Source organism: Vicugna pacos, chromosome 8 (assembly GCF_048564905.1).
Source record: "Vicugna pacos chromosome 8, VicPac4, whole genome shotgun sequence".
NCBI classification, from domain to species: Eukaryota; Metazoa; Chordata; class Mammalia; order Artiodactyla; family Camelidae; genus Vicugna; species Vicugna pacos.
Window position 1 is genome coordinate 39577193 of NC_132994.1, and position 15383 is coordinate 39592575.

Below are 15383 nucleotides of genomic sequence, written 5' to 3' on the forward strand. Positions count from 1 at the left end.
TTTTATAGTTAGGTTATCACTGTTACAGAATTAAAATTTTCTCCGACAAGCTTGTTTGGTTATGATGGCTCCCTGTGAAAATGTTCAGCCAAAAAAAAAAAAAAAAAAAGCCCTTTTCCTTGCTTTTCCCAATCATAAAGAAATCAGAAACATGGTTTCTGACCTGAATGACCTCATATCTTTGTATGCTGGGTTTGATGGTTAATTTTGTGTGTCAATTTGATACTTATTTCTGGGTTTGTCTGGGAGGGTGTTTCTGGAATTAGCATTTGAATTGGTGGACTCAAGAAAGTAGATTGCCCTCCCCAATCTGGGTGGGCACCATGCAATCCATCAGAGGCCTGAATAGAACAAAAAGGTAGAGGAAGGAAGAATTTGCCCTTTTACTTCCTGCCTGAGTACTTGAGCTTGGACTAGTATTTATACCATCAGCTTCCCCGGTTCTCAGGCTTTAGGACTCAGACAGGAATCATACCACCACCGCTTTCCTGGGTCTCCTCCTTGCAGATGGCAGATCATGGGACTTCTCAGCCTCCATAATTACACAAGCCAGTTCCTCATAGTAAATCTCTTCCTGTTGACTCTTTCTTTGGAAAACTCTAATACACTCTGTAAAGACACATGCATCGGAATCAGATCTGGCTTAAATCTCTTTTGTGTCACTTACTAGCTGTTCAGTTTGAGCAGATCACTTGACTTCTCTGAGCCAGTTTCCTTATATATAAGATGAATATAATAGAACTTAATTTATAGGACTGTTGTAAAGATGAAATATGTGTAAAATATTTATCCCACTAGGCTTTCAATAAATAAAAGCTGACTTGGTAACTTAGTATTTTTATGCTAAGACTTACCTACATTGAATGTAGTGCAGACACTATTAAATCAATGTCAAAATGAAACTATAAATATATGAAAGTTAAACTATGACAGGAATCCATAAAGAATGAAGCAGTAAGTGAAAGAAAGGAGAGTTGAACTGGACCAAGTAAAAGATAATTTGAATAATCTGAGAAAAACAGGAAATATTAGGACATAGTACTACTTGTCCACTATATTCCAGTTATTTTTAAATGATTCTAGGTATATAGTATATTTCAAATTCATACGAAAAAAGTTTACTGCTAGAACTAAAATGCTTTACCACATTCTTCCACATAATATTACTTTAAAGACTTTATAAAATATCTTAAGGAAAAAAATTAGTTATGTGAAATCTATGCTTTTAAAAGCTAATTGGAGAGGATTCATCAAACTGACCCAAGAGTAAATTCAAGAAGTCTGGCTATTACTTAAAATCATTGACTACAACAGCACCTGGACTACCATGTACCCATCACTTCTTAGACCATCTCAACACAGCTCTTAATTTTACCATGCTAAGAGAAGCTAGAGCTTGGTGAAAAGGATGAGAAGTAAGTATTATGTGCCTGTATAAAGCAATCATTCTATTGACTCAAACCTTAATATACATTCTCTACATTTCTTAGTGATATAAATAGTTCTTTGCATCTCAACAGCCAAATTCCAGTAGGATGTTAAAACATTTGACTATTTGGCCCATTCTGTTCTGAGAAAAAGTAAAACCAAGCAATTTAATTCAGGCAGTAAATATCAAATATTACACTTTCAATATAGGAAATAGTTATAATCTGATAGGACTTGGATATCGTCTATTATTTAACATTAATAAATAGATACATAAGGATAAATAAACACATCCCTTTTTAAAGCCATTCATGAATGGATTAGGAATAACTTTCAATTAAGGCCAAGATATTTGTACTTAATTAGGATTTTACGTTTTTATGCCAAATTATAGGCTGCTGCAATATGGTGGAATGTGCCCTAGCTTGAAATAAATTCTAATTGAATTCAGCCTGTGTTACTTACATCTAGATTAATACACTTCAATTAGCAGAGCCTCTATTTCACCATTAACTATTAATGGAGGATAGTAATATGGAAACTGTAGGATTACACATGTAAAAATGAGAGCATATATGGAAATTCGTGCTATTTCTAACAATCTGCTGAGAAGATTATGGAGACAGAGATGGGTACTTGAAGTAGAATTGGATATCCCCAAGGGTCAAATTGTGACTCAATGGGTCAAGGAACTCAATTGTGATTAAAGGAAGGTCGGAGAAGCATCTTGTGGGCATCTGAATGTGCAGGAATGGAACGGGAAGCTCAGATTCTTGAGGATGTCCCAGGGAAACTGTTATTGAGTGTATCAGTACTACTTACAGGACAATATGTCCTGAGCAGACTTAACTTGTTCAGTGACCAGAGGATGATAGAACCCCTCAGTTTGTAAGTTAAGGGAATCTTCAGAGAGATCAACTTTGGCCTGGAATTAAGGGAGAAAAAGTTTTTTAAAAAGTAATTCCAAGATTGGAATTATAAATGAAAGTATGTAAGAACAACTCAGATGGAGAGAAGCCAAAACACTGGAGATGGGCAAATGGAGTTCCAGTTTTTGAATTCTCAATAATATTTTAAAATCTGTTATTTATTGAGGTTATAATTTACATACACTAAAATGCATGAAACTTAAGTGTACAGTTAGACAAGTTTTGACAAATGGATACATCTATGTTATCACCAAAATTAAGATAAGGAGCATTACTATCACCTCTGAAAGTTTGTTCATACTTCTTTTTAGTCACTCTCCCCAACCCTGAGGCAACCAGATTTGGATTTCTATCACCACAGATAAATTTCCTCATGCTATTGAACTTCACACATATGGAATTATATACTATGTACTCTTTTATCTCGCACCTTTCACTTAATGTTTTTGAGATTCATTCATGTTTCTGCATGGATACATTTAAAGAAATGCACTATTTATAATAAAGGCAGTAAGAATCTCATTCTATTCTGTTATTTGAATGTTAGTTTGTTCAATTCTGAGCACCAGACTTTAGGAAGAACATTGGCATAATAAACCCTATTTAATTAGCATACAGAACAGATGAGGAATATTGAAATAATTGATATATAGCCAGGTTGGTGAGGGCGGGATTGAAAGGATGTAATGCTCTTCAAGTACTTAGAGCTCTTTCATGGAATTAGGCTAATTCCACTCTGCAAGAATTCAGGGGTCAAAATACAGAGTAAATGTGCTCAGAGGCAAATATATGCCAGATCTTTGCAATAGATGTTGTACGGCAATAGATTTCTGAGCAAATTTAACAAAACTGGAAAAGGAGTGGGTATTCTCGCACTTGAGAAGTCTATAAAGAAAGGCTGGTTATCTGTGATTCTCAAACACATCTATACCTTAAAATCTTGTATTGTTTTATGAGGGGGAGGTAATTAGGTTTACTCCTTGATTTCCACTTGGAGGAAGTACTGGGGATCAAACCCAGGATCTCTTGGGTGCTAAGCATGCACTCTACCACGTGAGCTATACCCTTCCCCCTGCCTTAAAAATCTAATTGGTTTTAGGTACAGCCTAAGCATCAAGATTTTTTTCAAAGCTCCCAGCTATGTATAATGAATGGGCAGTGAGCTTTGAGAAATATTAAGCTAGATGACTACTTGCCTGGATGTAAATTAAATGAAAAATTAAAGTTCAGAGGCAGATAAAGGAAATTAATATTTACTGGCTACATATTATATGCTAGGCATTGTGCTTAGCATTTCTACACTCTAAACTTTATTAATACTTGGAATATTTTAGCACCGTGCCTGGCATATAGTAAGCTCTCAAGTGTTTGCTGTTATTATCTGTCTACAAACATATAATGCATTCTCCAAATACAGCTTGGGAGAATATTAGCTTATAATAAAGATATTACCATCCCTGCATATGGACAAGGAAACTGAGACTCAGAGAAGGTATTTATTTTGGCCAATGCACTAGGTGGTAGACTGTAAAACTGAGTTAATCCCATGTAAAGCCAGTGTATCTTCTCTGTCTCTTCAAGCCACTAATAAAACATTTGGTTATGCATAAAAATTAACAACTTACCTAAGTGACCTTTTACAACTTTTAATAGAATCATTTCTTCCTGGCCTGCTCTTAAGGAAATTACATTAAATACAAATCCTGAAAAAGTGAAGCCAAGAAGTAGACATTGTTTTCCTAATGTGGCCCCATGGAAATTCTTCTGTAGGTTTCAAGAACATATGAGAGGTCAGAGGAAACATAGCAAGGTGACCCTTCAGAAATGAAGTAATTCACTTCAAGCAAACATGGAGAAAGTACTGTTCACAAGTGAAACACCTCCCATACTAATGAATGGGTAAAGATTTTATCTGTTACTTCTATACGGTCTAAGACTTCAATTAAATATTAACACTGAGGGACGGGAAGCTAGTCCTGATCGTCCCTGACACCTCCTCTTGGCCACATTAATCCCTTGGGTTTTCTTATGGGCATGACTGCCTTGCATATGTGAATTTGCTGGAGAAGAGGAAACATCAAAGGAAGAGTACCCACTCAGTGCAATAGTTCCTCAAGGGCAAGGACAACCTTTACATACTGTCCCATATAATTGTAATATAGTACCCAAAACAAAGTAAGTACAAATTACAACTTTCACTACAATATAGACTACACTAATTTTCAAAAATAAAGCATGTTTTATAGGAAAGCACAAACAACATAAAAATAAAATATAAATATTAGAAAATAAAATAAGCTTCTTCAAGTAGTGCTAGATTGAGATTTTTTTTCTGGTGCTGGCCAAGTGTTAAAATTTGGAGCCCATTAACATTCACAAAGTGGTGTCTTTAACCACAAATTATTTTATTTTCTGAGCTTCATATATATCTGTAAATCAAAAAATACAGAACATTTTATTCTAGAAAAATAGGAAGTTGTAGGTCCTAAATGTTGTTGGAGACTACTTTAACCAATATAACTATCAGTGCAAATTTGCCACAAAACTATACTACTTAAACCCAAAATCATAGTTTTACACAGTATGTTTTACATATTACTAAGTATATCTTAGATTTAAATTGATTAAAGACATTTCACTTTACCTTTTACCCACTGGCTTCTAGCTATACTTTACTCATCTTGAATTTTAGCTAGGTAATACTTGTCCTAAAGTCACAAAATATTTCATGGGGACAAAATAATAACATGTTTAGTTTTTACATATATTTTACATGCTTTGAGATATTCATCAAGAAGTCTAGATCCATGCTGTCCTAAACAATTTAAAATTTACCAGCAGCCACATTAAAAAATGAATAAATAGGGGAAATTAACTTTATTAATATTTTACTTAACCCAATGTGTTAAAAATATTTTAATATGCAATCAGTATAAAAAACTAATTTTACATCCTTTTTTTCATACTCAGTCTTTGAAATCAAGTATGTATTTTATACTTAAAGCAGACCTCTATTTGGACTAACCACATTTCAAGTGCTTAAGAGCCACTGGTGGCAAATGGGTATTGTATTGGACACTACATATCCAGGATCTAACCCCTTCCATCCCCAGTATAATAGTTACCTTAAAATGTACAAAAACAAAGCACATAAAAGCTGATCCAAAGTTAAATAATGCCCTATTAAAATGGCAAGTGAAATGTTATAGTGTTTGGACCTTTTCTAACTATTTGAACAAGAAATTTTCTTTCCTTTATTTTTTATTTAAGAAAGGCTTTGCAAGTTTTTTTGACATCAGTTTTACAAATGTCTTGAAAACTGTTTTCTTCTTTCCATCACCTCATCAAGTCTTTTCTGGGTAATAGGTTATTTTGTTCCTTTTCTCCATTTGAGTTATTCATTCTATCATTCAGTAAATATTTACCTGGTGACAACCATGTGCAAAACATTATGCTACATGCAATAATGAAAGTAAGACACACCCTACCTCTGCTTTCACAAAGCTTTCAAACTAGAAAGGAAGGTAAAGAGAGTGAAAAACATATGAAAGTGTATCTTTGTATTTTAACTGTATCACTTTGTCAATTATTTGCACTTTAGCCTTTCCTCTATTCTTTAACAATAAAAGGAATGGGCTTTATATTCTTATCTTCCCAGGGCCTGACAGAATGCCTCAATAAATACTTATAGAATTCACTATAATGAATAATTACATGTTACTTTCTAGAACGGAGGTCCCTACAAGGTATTCCAAGAACGTAAAGAGATAACTTCCCTAGAAAGAACAGAAAAACTAAAAGGCAGAAGAGTTATCTATGACAGACCTTAAAGGATGTGACATAGAAGGTAGTGAAGTTTGAAGAAAAGAACAAGTTTCTACAGTTGACAAAGTATGAAGATAGAAGAGTGTATGTATCATTTATGATAAGAACTCTATGAATGTTTGCTTATTAAATGCACAAGTGAATAAAGAGCCTGAATGACTTGAGAATATTATTTACAAAGATAGAAATGGAGGCTTTAAGGAAGTGAAGAGGGATGGTGTGGCAGAAGCTATACAGAAAAAAGTGATATGATGAGTAAGCAGTGGGAATTGTTAATATTTTACAACAGCAAAAACAACCCTCCTGACCTTTGAAGGTACAGTAGTGTGCCCCATTTTCTTACTTTTGGGATAATGCCTATTGTATCCCATTTAAGAACTTTAAGAATTCCATAATCTGCTGTCTCTAGAACAATTTCTTCATGCATGTTTCTCCACAGGGTGAGAAATAAGAAATCTAGCAGAGTAACATGCTTTTATTTTACCATCATGCATATAAGGAAAGACAAGTGTACCAACTATACTTTTCAGTTCTACAGAGCAATCTCACAAGTATTTGTTACTTAGGAAAAGAGACACATCAATTACTAAGTTGTTAACAGGGGATATTATCAAGTAAGACAGTTAAGCCATACATTTTTAGTAGGTTATTTTTCTATGAAGACAACAATTTCCTAAGTCTTAAGAATATGATAAGAACAAGTTATTCAAATTATATTTCTATGGATACATTTTTAACAGAAACAAGAACCATTATGTATATTCATTTAAGTCTCTATACTGTACAGGAGAAATAAGACTGTTATTTCTCCAAATGTTCTCAAATGAAAACAAAAGAAAGCCTGTACAGCTCAACTTCCCCAGAAGCGGAAACAAAGAAAACAAGATTTTACTAAATACACGTGAAATAAAGACACAGTATTAATCTTCCTCCCAAATTAAGTCAAATGAAAACAAGAGAGAAAGCAACCAAAGTCATGTTGTTTCCTTAAAGAACTCTCCTCTAGGCAACGTATTTAACATTCCAACCCCCTTCAATTCTTCCATGTTAATCCCGAGAAAAAGTATTTCTCTTCCTGTCTCCACTGACAGAGAATCTTTCCTTGATGGCTCTCAGTGAGTCAATTTTACACCCAATTTTTACCTGGCTCATTTTTGCCTATAGTCTTTTGTTCAGGGCACCCATCACAATCTCTTTAGTTCTTCTATCCATTTATGAACTAGATATTGCTTTTCATTCCATCTAAATCTGCCTCCCTTTAAGCCCTCTAGATGTTGCTAAAGGGGATGAAGGATGGGTTAGAGAGCAGAGGGAAAAAAGAGCTCTGGCAGTCTATTACACAAGACGGCCTGTCCCTGGAAATAATGAAGAGAATTAAATTAATCTAAAAGAGCTGATTTTGCAGATGCTTTCGAGCTATCAAAACAAGAGAGGGAGAATGGAGAAAGTATACTGCCACCCTGGCACTTAATCATGTTCAGGATGAAAAAAGGAGGCACAAAGAGGTACCTAGGTTTTGTGTGAATTCACTAGCTGAGGCTGAGGAAGCCTTCTTCAAATGGACACTATCCTTACTCTTGCCATGAGGACAGGTCTAACTTGTCACCTCGGTCACTTCCTTGACAGTTAGCAGTTCCTGGATGATGGGGGTGGAGAAAAAAGAGGGCATGAAGAGTAGAGGAAAGGTCTTCTGGGGAGAAGGATGGAAGGGTCTTTTGTGTGCTGGCAGGAAACCTGGGTCCACCATCAGTTCTGGAGACTGTTGACCAGGAATCACTGTGGGGTTGACAGGAGTCTACAAGATGTTCATCCAGTACATAGCAGCCAAAGGCAAAGCCATTAGCAGGCAGCAATAGGAAGTGACTAGAGGCACAAGAAGAGCAACAAAGTCACATAAATCACACAGACCAAGTAGCCCACTGCTGTTCCCCCTTGATATTATTAATGCTCTGCAATTGTCCACAGGCTGTATACCTACACTGCAGAGCAAAGTGGGTAGAATGGGCTCCTAGACAAAGCTAGAATTCTAGGTGGTAAGAACCAGTCCAGAAGCCCTGAGAACAAACAGGATCCAAGCAGTGCTGATAAAGGCAGTGCAATTTACAGCATCACTTGCTTCGCTTAGTCCTGGCGTGAATCATGGCCATGCAGCATGTGATATTAACGGAGAACAGCATGAAGGCCATGTGGAAGTGGAGGACCATGGCCATGGTAATCTCAGTCTTGAGGCTAAGAGAACTGACGTCCAGAGGAAAAAGGCTGCAGAATGTCAAAGAAAAGGGGAAAAAAGTGGAAGGCATACCCATTTCTGTTGCTCAAGCACAGGTCCAGCAAGAGGCGGAAGGGGACCTTGTGCAAGGGCATTCCCAAGGGCAAAGTTTAACCAGACTGGAACCCAAAGGGCCTCGGGATCTCCACTGGCTCCCTTATTGGGCGACGTCTGGCTCTACGGGCTCCTTCACGTAGCAGATAGTACTGTAGTGGATTTGGCCACAGGTCTTCTTTGATAATCTCAGCAATCCTGTCAGACTCTGGAACGCTGTGGTCTGAAAACCAGGTGAAGAAATTGCAGACGACTTCTTGGTTCCTGCGAATGAAGGACTGTGGTTCATGGCCCCTGCGCCATATAATCGGAGTGGAGAGAGACACCACTCGGCCAGAGGCTCTGACCTCATATTCCTTGACAATCAGCTTGTTTCGGAAGTAGGGGTTTCTTCTAAAGAAGAACTTGAACTTGCAGCCTGTTCGAGGGTGTCTGAGCTCCTTCACCTCCAAATTGGTTATGTATCTCAACATCTCTGCATCTTGGCCCCTAATCATGGGGGATAACTGGGGGTGGTTCCGAAAGGCGGTGACCCAGAAGCCCGGGATATTCTGAATGATGTAGTTCCTCCGCTCCAGGTAGTGTCGACGCATGCGCCCGAACTTGTGCTCCAGCTGCTGAAAGGCCCGGTCAGCCTGAGCGTTCACAGTGTCCAGTTCTAGCTGGATGGCCTCCAGCGGGTTCATGCGGAGATTCATGTGCAGGGGCCGGTGCCTGGCCGCCGCCTCCTCCTCCTCCTCGACCAGTCTGTTCTCCACCATTTCTATTTCTTCACCCACTGGGTTCTCCTCCACCTGCATCTCCTGCTCCACTCCCTCCTCCTCCTTCGCCCTTTCCTTCCCCGCCGCCTCTTCATCCACTGCGACTGAAGAGACCCGGCCCTCTTCAGTCTTCGCCTCCGCCATCACCTCACACCCCAACCTCTCTGCGACACAGGTTTCCAGCGCCTCCTCCCCACCCTGGCCGCGCCGCTCTACCCGCTGACCGCCGTTTCTCAGGCTGCCGTCCGTTGCCAGGGACACAGACACCGCTTCCAGGACCTCCCTGGGAGGCGGGGCCTCCTCTCGCCCGGCTGGGGTTGCTACGTCGCCGCCATCCCCACTGCCTCGGATCTGGGGTGGACGATCACAGCCCGGATCCGGGGGAGCATCGCGAGGCGCGCCCCGCTCCTCTGGTAGCTGAGGCGGTGGGAGCGCGACGATCTCCAAGCTCCCCTCACCCGTCTCCGCCATCACCTGTGACGCCTCGGTTTCCTCACAGAGCTTCGGGCACTGGAGACGGTCGTGGTCTCCTGAGGCTCGGTCGGCGGTGAGGAGACCGCGGGCGTCGGGGAGAGGGGTCCTCTCCACTCCGTCCAGCCCGCTAACGCCGGCAGTAGCCGAACCAACGATACGTTAACGTCTGTTTTCCTCACAGAAGCCGCGATAGGCGAAAAGAGCCGCTGGCACCGCCCACCCTCTAGTCTCGCGAGCGTCTCCGTGAGGATGACGTCAGGGCTGTGCATGTCACCGTGACGCGGGAACTAGCCGCTGCTGGGGTTGCCTCCTCTGCTCCCTGTTGTCCCCCCGGGTGCTTTTAGTATGATTCGTATGGATTTATTGGGAAGGACCGATCATTTGACTTACGTAAATAAATGTAGCTCGGACTCGGAGATCGAAGCAGTGAGGACCTGCCTTTCGATGCATCTAGATACTATGTCCGGCTTGTATGCTGCAGGAATTGTAGGGAATCCTAGTACCACTCTGCTTGCTGTCGTCTGAAAACGTGTTTTCTGGTTTTCAGTGCTTTCTTGGCAGGAAGCTAAATATATTCCCTGTTATTCCGTAATGGTCAGGAGCAGAAATCTTATCTTTATTTTTAAAGTAAGATGAATAGTAAATTTTTTCACTCTTCTCAAGTAGAAGTGACATGAAAATATTAATTCTGACTGCTGACATTACTGGGAGAAAAAGCTACTGAGCGACTTTTTACCACGAGAGTGATGCATATTATTACTTGCCAGTTCTAACTTTATCATCTGCGTCAAAGAAGAGCTTGTCCTATGTAATGTCTGCAGGAATTAAGGCAGGATCAATTTGCTAAATCTTGCTCCATGGCCCTTTACTGCAGGAAACAGAAAAGCTATTTCCAGCCCCATAAACTATTAATCCATTAACGAATTTAGTTCTGCAAGGAGATGGAAAATATTGGTTCCGGTGAAGTATCTATTAGTGGCAATTAGCTCATAGAGTTCCTTTAAGAGGGATGTCAGTGTCTCTGGTTTTAATTGACTTGTGAGGAAAACGTGTTAAGAGAGTTACAAGGCTTCAGAGAAATTCTGGTGGAGGTGCCACCCACCACCATTTTTATGAAGAAAATACAGTTAAAATGGATAACCAAGATGGTCTTAAGTAGAAAACAAACTGCAGAATACCACCTTTCAGTTAGTTGACCCAGGGTGTGAAAGAGACAAACATTTTTTTTAATTTGCTTTGCCTTTATAGTATAGTGGCCCTCCCAAGATACCCATGTCCTAACCTTCAAAACTTATGAAAGAACCCATGTTATCTTACATGACAAAAGGGACTTTGGAAATATGGATAGGTAAAGGAACAGGAGATTCAAAGAGTATCCTGGATTATCCGGGTGGACCCTTTGTAATTACCTTGGTCATTATAAGGAGGCAAGAGTGTCAGTGTGAGATGTGATGACCAGAGCAGAGGTGAGAAAGAGATTTGAAGATGGAGGAAGAAACGAGGATCCAAGAAGTAAAGGCAACCTCTAGAAGCTGGAAAGGTAAGGAAGTAGATTTTCCCATAGAGCTTCCAAAGGAATATAGCTGTGCCAACACCTTGGTTTTATCTACCTCCAAAACTGTAAGATATTTATTTGTGTAGGTTTAAGCTAGTAAGTTTGTGGTGATTTGTTATAGCGGTATGAAACGAATACTTTTTGGGTTGAGGTTTGGTTTCATCTCTGTGTGGCTTAAGTCTTTCCTGGCAGTGGCCCCTTCAACCTTGCCATTGCTTGCTCTGAGGTCCTGCCCAACAGCTGTGACTTATCATATCTTGAATCTCTTTTTGGCTATCAAGTCGAGAAATATACATAGGCAATAACAGAAAGGCAAAATTAAAGCCAAAACCTACCATAAAATATGTTTGAAAAGACTGTGAACTCTAGGAGGACAGGATCATGGTTTTGTTTATCACTGTTTACCTAGTGCCTGGTACACTGCCTTGCACAGTCTTGCATAGATTATTAGAATGTTAAATAAAGGAACAGAATACAGTTTCTCCTGCCTGTGGCTTGGTGTTTGCAGAAGTAAAGGGTACACGGATTGTCACCCAGCTCTCCTCCCAGTCTGCCACTAGCAAATCGGAGGACTGCTTTACTATCTGCAGTAATGCAAGTCCTAGTCAGAGTGAATTTGTGCCAATGCATCAAAACCTCAGAAACCACAGGGAAAACAATTTATTTTACAAATAATTTACATTTTTGTGGTCACACTGTATGACAAACACTGAAAGAACTGACGTATTTAGGTGAGTTTACATAACAAAGCCTTAAACTACCAGCACTGTATTTCCAAGTCTTCTCTCCTCTCTGAGCAAGCCAAGATAGTGATTCCAGATCTTACTTCATTTCTTTCTGCAAGAAATCGATGTAGATCCTGTAATTCGTGGCTGAAAGGACTTTTGTATAGAGAAGAGTGAATAATGGAATTTTCTACAAGACCCACTTCTTTCTGATTACTAGATCATCCTCTGTCTTGGAACTGGAGTATCTAATTTGGCCTAACATGGAAATTTTTATTACTAATATGCCTTCTGTTTTTGAGCAGAAAACAGGACCAGGCTTTGATAAGTACTAAACACGTGGCTTTATTTGTCAAAGTCACCATTATGATGTCTGAAAGAGTAATTAATTAGTGCTCTGATAACGTTAGAAAAGACTCCAGTGATAAATGGTGCATGTCAATATAATCAGGACTCTGGTGAGTGTAATCTCCCCAGATAATACTGAGACACTTCGAGAGGCCCCTTCCTTCTCTTACTGTCAGTACATTTGGAAAAAGCCATGATATGGAATGTTTGATTGAATATAGGAAATGGGAAAAAACTTAAATTTCTTCTCATTACTGAAAATCATAGTAGAGAAGTGATTGTGAATGTAACTATTATAGAAGATGGAGAACCCTTGTTTTGATCACTTTTGAATGAGTGAAAGGGCAGTTAGAAGCAAGGATTTAGAAGGAAAAGCAGATAGATATGAATATTCTATGCCGTTTCTTTTTTTAAAGAAAGAACCTTTGCTTGTAAGAAAGAACTCTCTAGGATTTCAACCCACATCGAAGTTTCATGTGCTGGAGGAGTTATTTTGCCATGCGGGGGTTGAGGGGGAAGTGATTGCTATTTACCACAGAAAATTGTACTTATTATAGTAGGGCTATTATGAAAGTTTTTCCTTTTTTAACCTAAAAGCAGTATGTGTCTCTTTTACATGACAGAGGATATCCTGCTGTCTGAAAATTCTCTTTTTAGGCAGATGCTGTGCATTCTCTAAGACCCTACCACAAATCTTTCTTGCTTTAGATGGCCCTAGGCATTTTACATGCATTAAATTGTCAAATTTTACAGAAGAGGAAACAGTAGTGCTGAGAGGTTAACTGCCTTAACCAAAGTCATGTATATGGTAACTGCTACATTTTCCCTCCCTTCTTATAGGTGCAAAACTTAACCACCCTGTGACTCATTAATCATCCTCTTCTGAATTCCTACAATTCTTAAAACTGTGCTGTGCAATTTAGTGTGTAATTAATCATACTGTTCCTCATAGTGACTCCGGTTGTTTGATACATGTCAGTCTCAGCATCTCAGCATCGTCCCATGGGATAGGAGCGCAGCTGCTTCTTCCTTTGTGTTTTCTCAGCATAGCATGGAGCTGAGATTTTGGTAGATTCTTAATGATATTTGAATAAAATAGAATCTTAAATGATCTTACACAAACTAATACTGTGTCTATACTGCTTTACATTTTACTTGGTAGGGGAATATATTTTGGTATGTTTCATATAGTACCTTTTTGCACTTTGGAATCAAAGATAGATGTGTACATTACAGAGCAACGTTTCTGTGGCAATTGGCAATAAAGCAAACTACACAAAGGATAGCCTAATATCTTTCTAATGTGGTTCTGTGAGAAAACATTCACAGAACTATGAAATTACTCTTTACCATATCAAGGAATCTTTGATTCTTCAGGAAAGATTTCTCAGATGGTAAGGATTTTAGCAGAATTTTATACGTTTCTGTTTTGCAGAAAGGTATATTTTATGGTTGTACTTAATCATAGCTTTCACACATTTACTGCTTCTGATGTACCAGTCGTTGTAAACACCAGGTGATGTATTGTATCATTTAGTTCTCATAAAAACTCTGTGAAGTAATGCTATTAGACCTTCATTTTACTCACCAGGGAGATGATGCTAAGGGAGACTGTCACTCAAAATGACATACAAAATGATAGAGCATCTTTATTTGAATCCAGGTAGTTTGACCCAAGAGATCATGTTCTCTGTACAAAATGAGAAGTCATTTCTTAAAATAAGAGCATAAAACTATCCTACCTTAGTATTAAATTAGTAAGTAATTTTCTGCCTCCTCCCCTGTTTTTCTATCCACACTCATACTAGTATTTGTTAGGAAAGTGCCCAAGGATTTGCTTTCTATGTAGAGAGAAAACAGTTATTCATGATCCTTACATTCAGTATTTTCTAAACCCTACCAGACCCAATGTTATATTTTTATAACAGATATTTTCTAAAAGGCTTTACTTTTTTGAAATGAAATTCATAGGTAATATAATCTCTCACACACCTAAATAGAAAAACATCATTTTAATGACTTGAGTGTGATATAAAAGAAAAATAAGGTAATTTATAACAGTGTGTTTCAGTGTAAAGGCATTAACATGCCTACATTATAAAAAATGACAAAGCATTTAGAAAGTTACACCTGTTGTTACAGTCACCATGGAAGGAGCCTGATACAGGTAGGTTTCACCTGTGGCTCGAATACCATGAGTAGCATTATCCTGATGATGAGATTTTCTGAATTGGTGACCAAATCTTGCTTAAGTTATGGAAAAGAAAAAGGAAAAAAGAAAAGAAAAAGTTCCCCTTGCTTGCTATGGTTCTATATTTCTTCCATTGTAAGAAATACAGAGAATTTGTAAGAAATTTCATTTCTGAAATCAGGATATGTCTTATCTGTCAGTCAAGTGTCAGGCATGAATGATCATTGTTAAGCTATTGCCTGAGCATGTGCAAGCTTAGTTATTGCTACCAATTTCACTTCTGGACAAACTATTTAAAATTCATCTGAAGAATGAGTATAACCATGGGATTGCTGTCTGAAAACTTCCCATCAATATTTTTGCAAGGCTCAAAAAAGTGCCAACATCAGAACATACGTAATTGGTGTCAGTGGCTTTGAAGAAAATCTAGGCACAAGAGTTGAGCACTGTTTTAAGAAATATAGCATTATCAAAATACTCAATGGCAGAGAGGACTGTTTTCTTTTGAAAAACATGGATATTAAAAGGGAGGATATAGCCCTGTGGTAGAGTGCATGCTTGGCATGCACAAGGTCCTGGGTTCAATCCCCAGTACCTCCATTAAAACAAACAAACAAAAACAAACAAATAAACCTAATCTTCTTCCAAAAACATTCTCATAAAAATATTTGAAAATTAAAAATCTATCAATCAATAAAAAGAAAAACATGGATATTGACAACTCTGAGTCAAAAATGGTTTCAGAAAATTTTCTGAATATCAAGAAGTTTTAGAACTACCTTAATTTATTTTGCTTTTGTTTTCCTTCTAGATGTGTCCAAGTG

At 38.5% G+C, this 15383-nt stretch overlaps 1 protein-coding gene across 2 annotated transcripts; it reads right to left on the reverse strand.

Moving 5' to 3' along the window:
* Nucleotides 1-359: 359 nt before the first annotated feature.
* TSPYL1 (TSPY like 1) lies at nucleotides 360-9968 on the reverse strand. Of its 2 annotated transcripts, XR_012074940.1 has the most exons (2): nucleotides 8485-9968; nucleotides 360-609 (listed from the first exon to the last, which is right to left on the reverse strand). XR_012074940.1 is itself a non-coding variant. In XM_015240397.3 (1 exon), the coding sequence occupies exon 1, from the start codon at nucleotides 9735-9737 to the stop codon at nucleotides 8562-8564; it is 1176 nt and encodes a 391-aa protein (XP_015095883.2). In that variant the 5' UTR covers nucleotides 9738-9968; the 3' UTR covers nucleotides 4742-8561. The 2 variants fall into 2 exon arrangements, 1 of the variants encoding a protein (XP_015095883.2); XM_015240397.3 differs by lacking the exon at nucleotides 360-609 and having other exon boundaries at nucleotides 4742-9968.
* Nucleotides 9969-15383: the final 5415 nt, after the last annotated feature.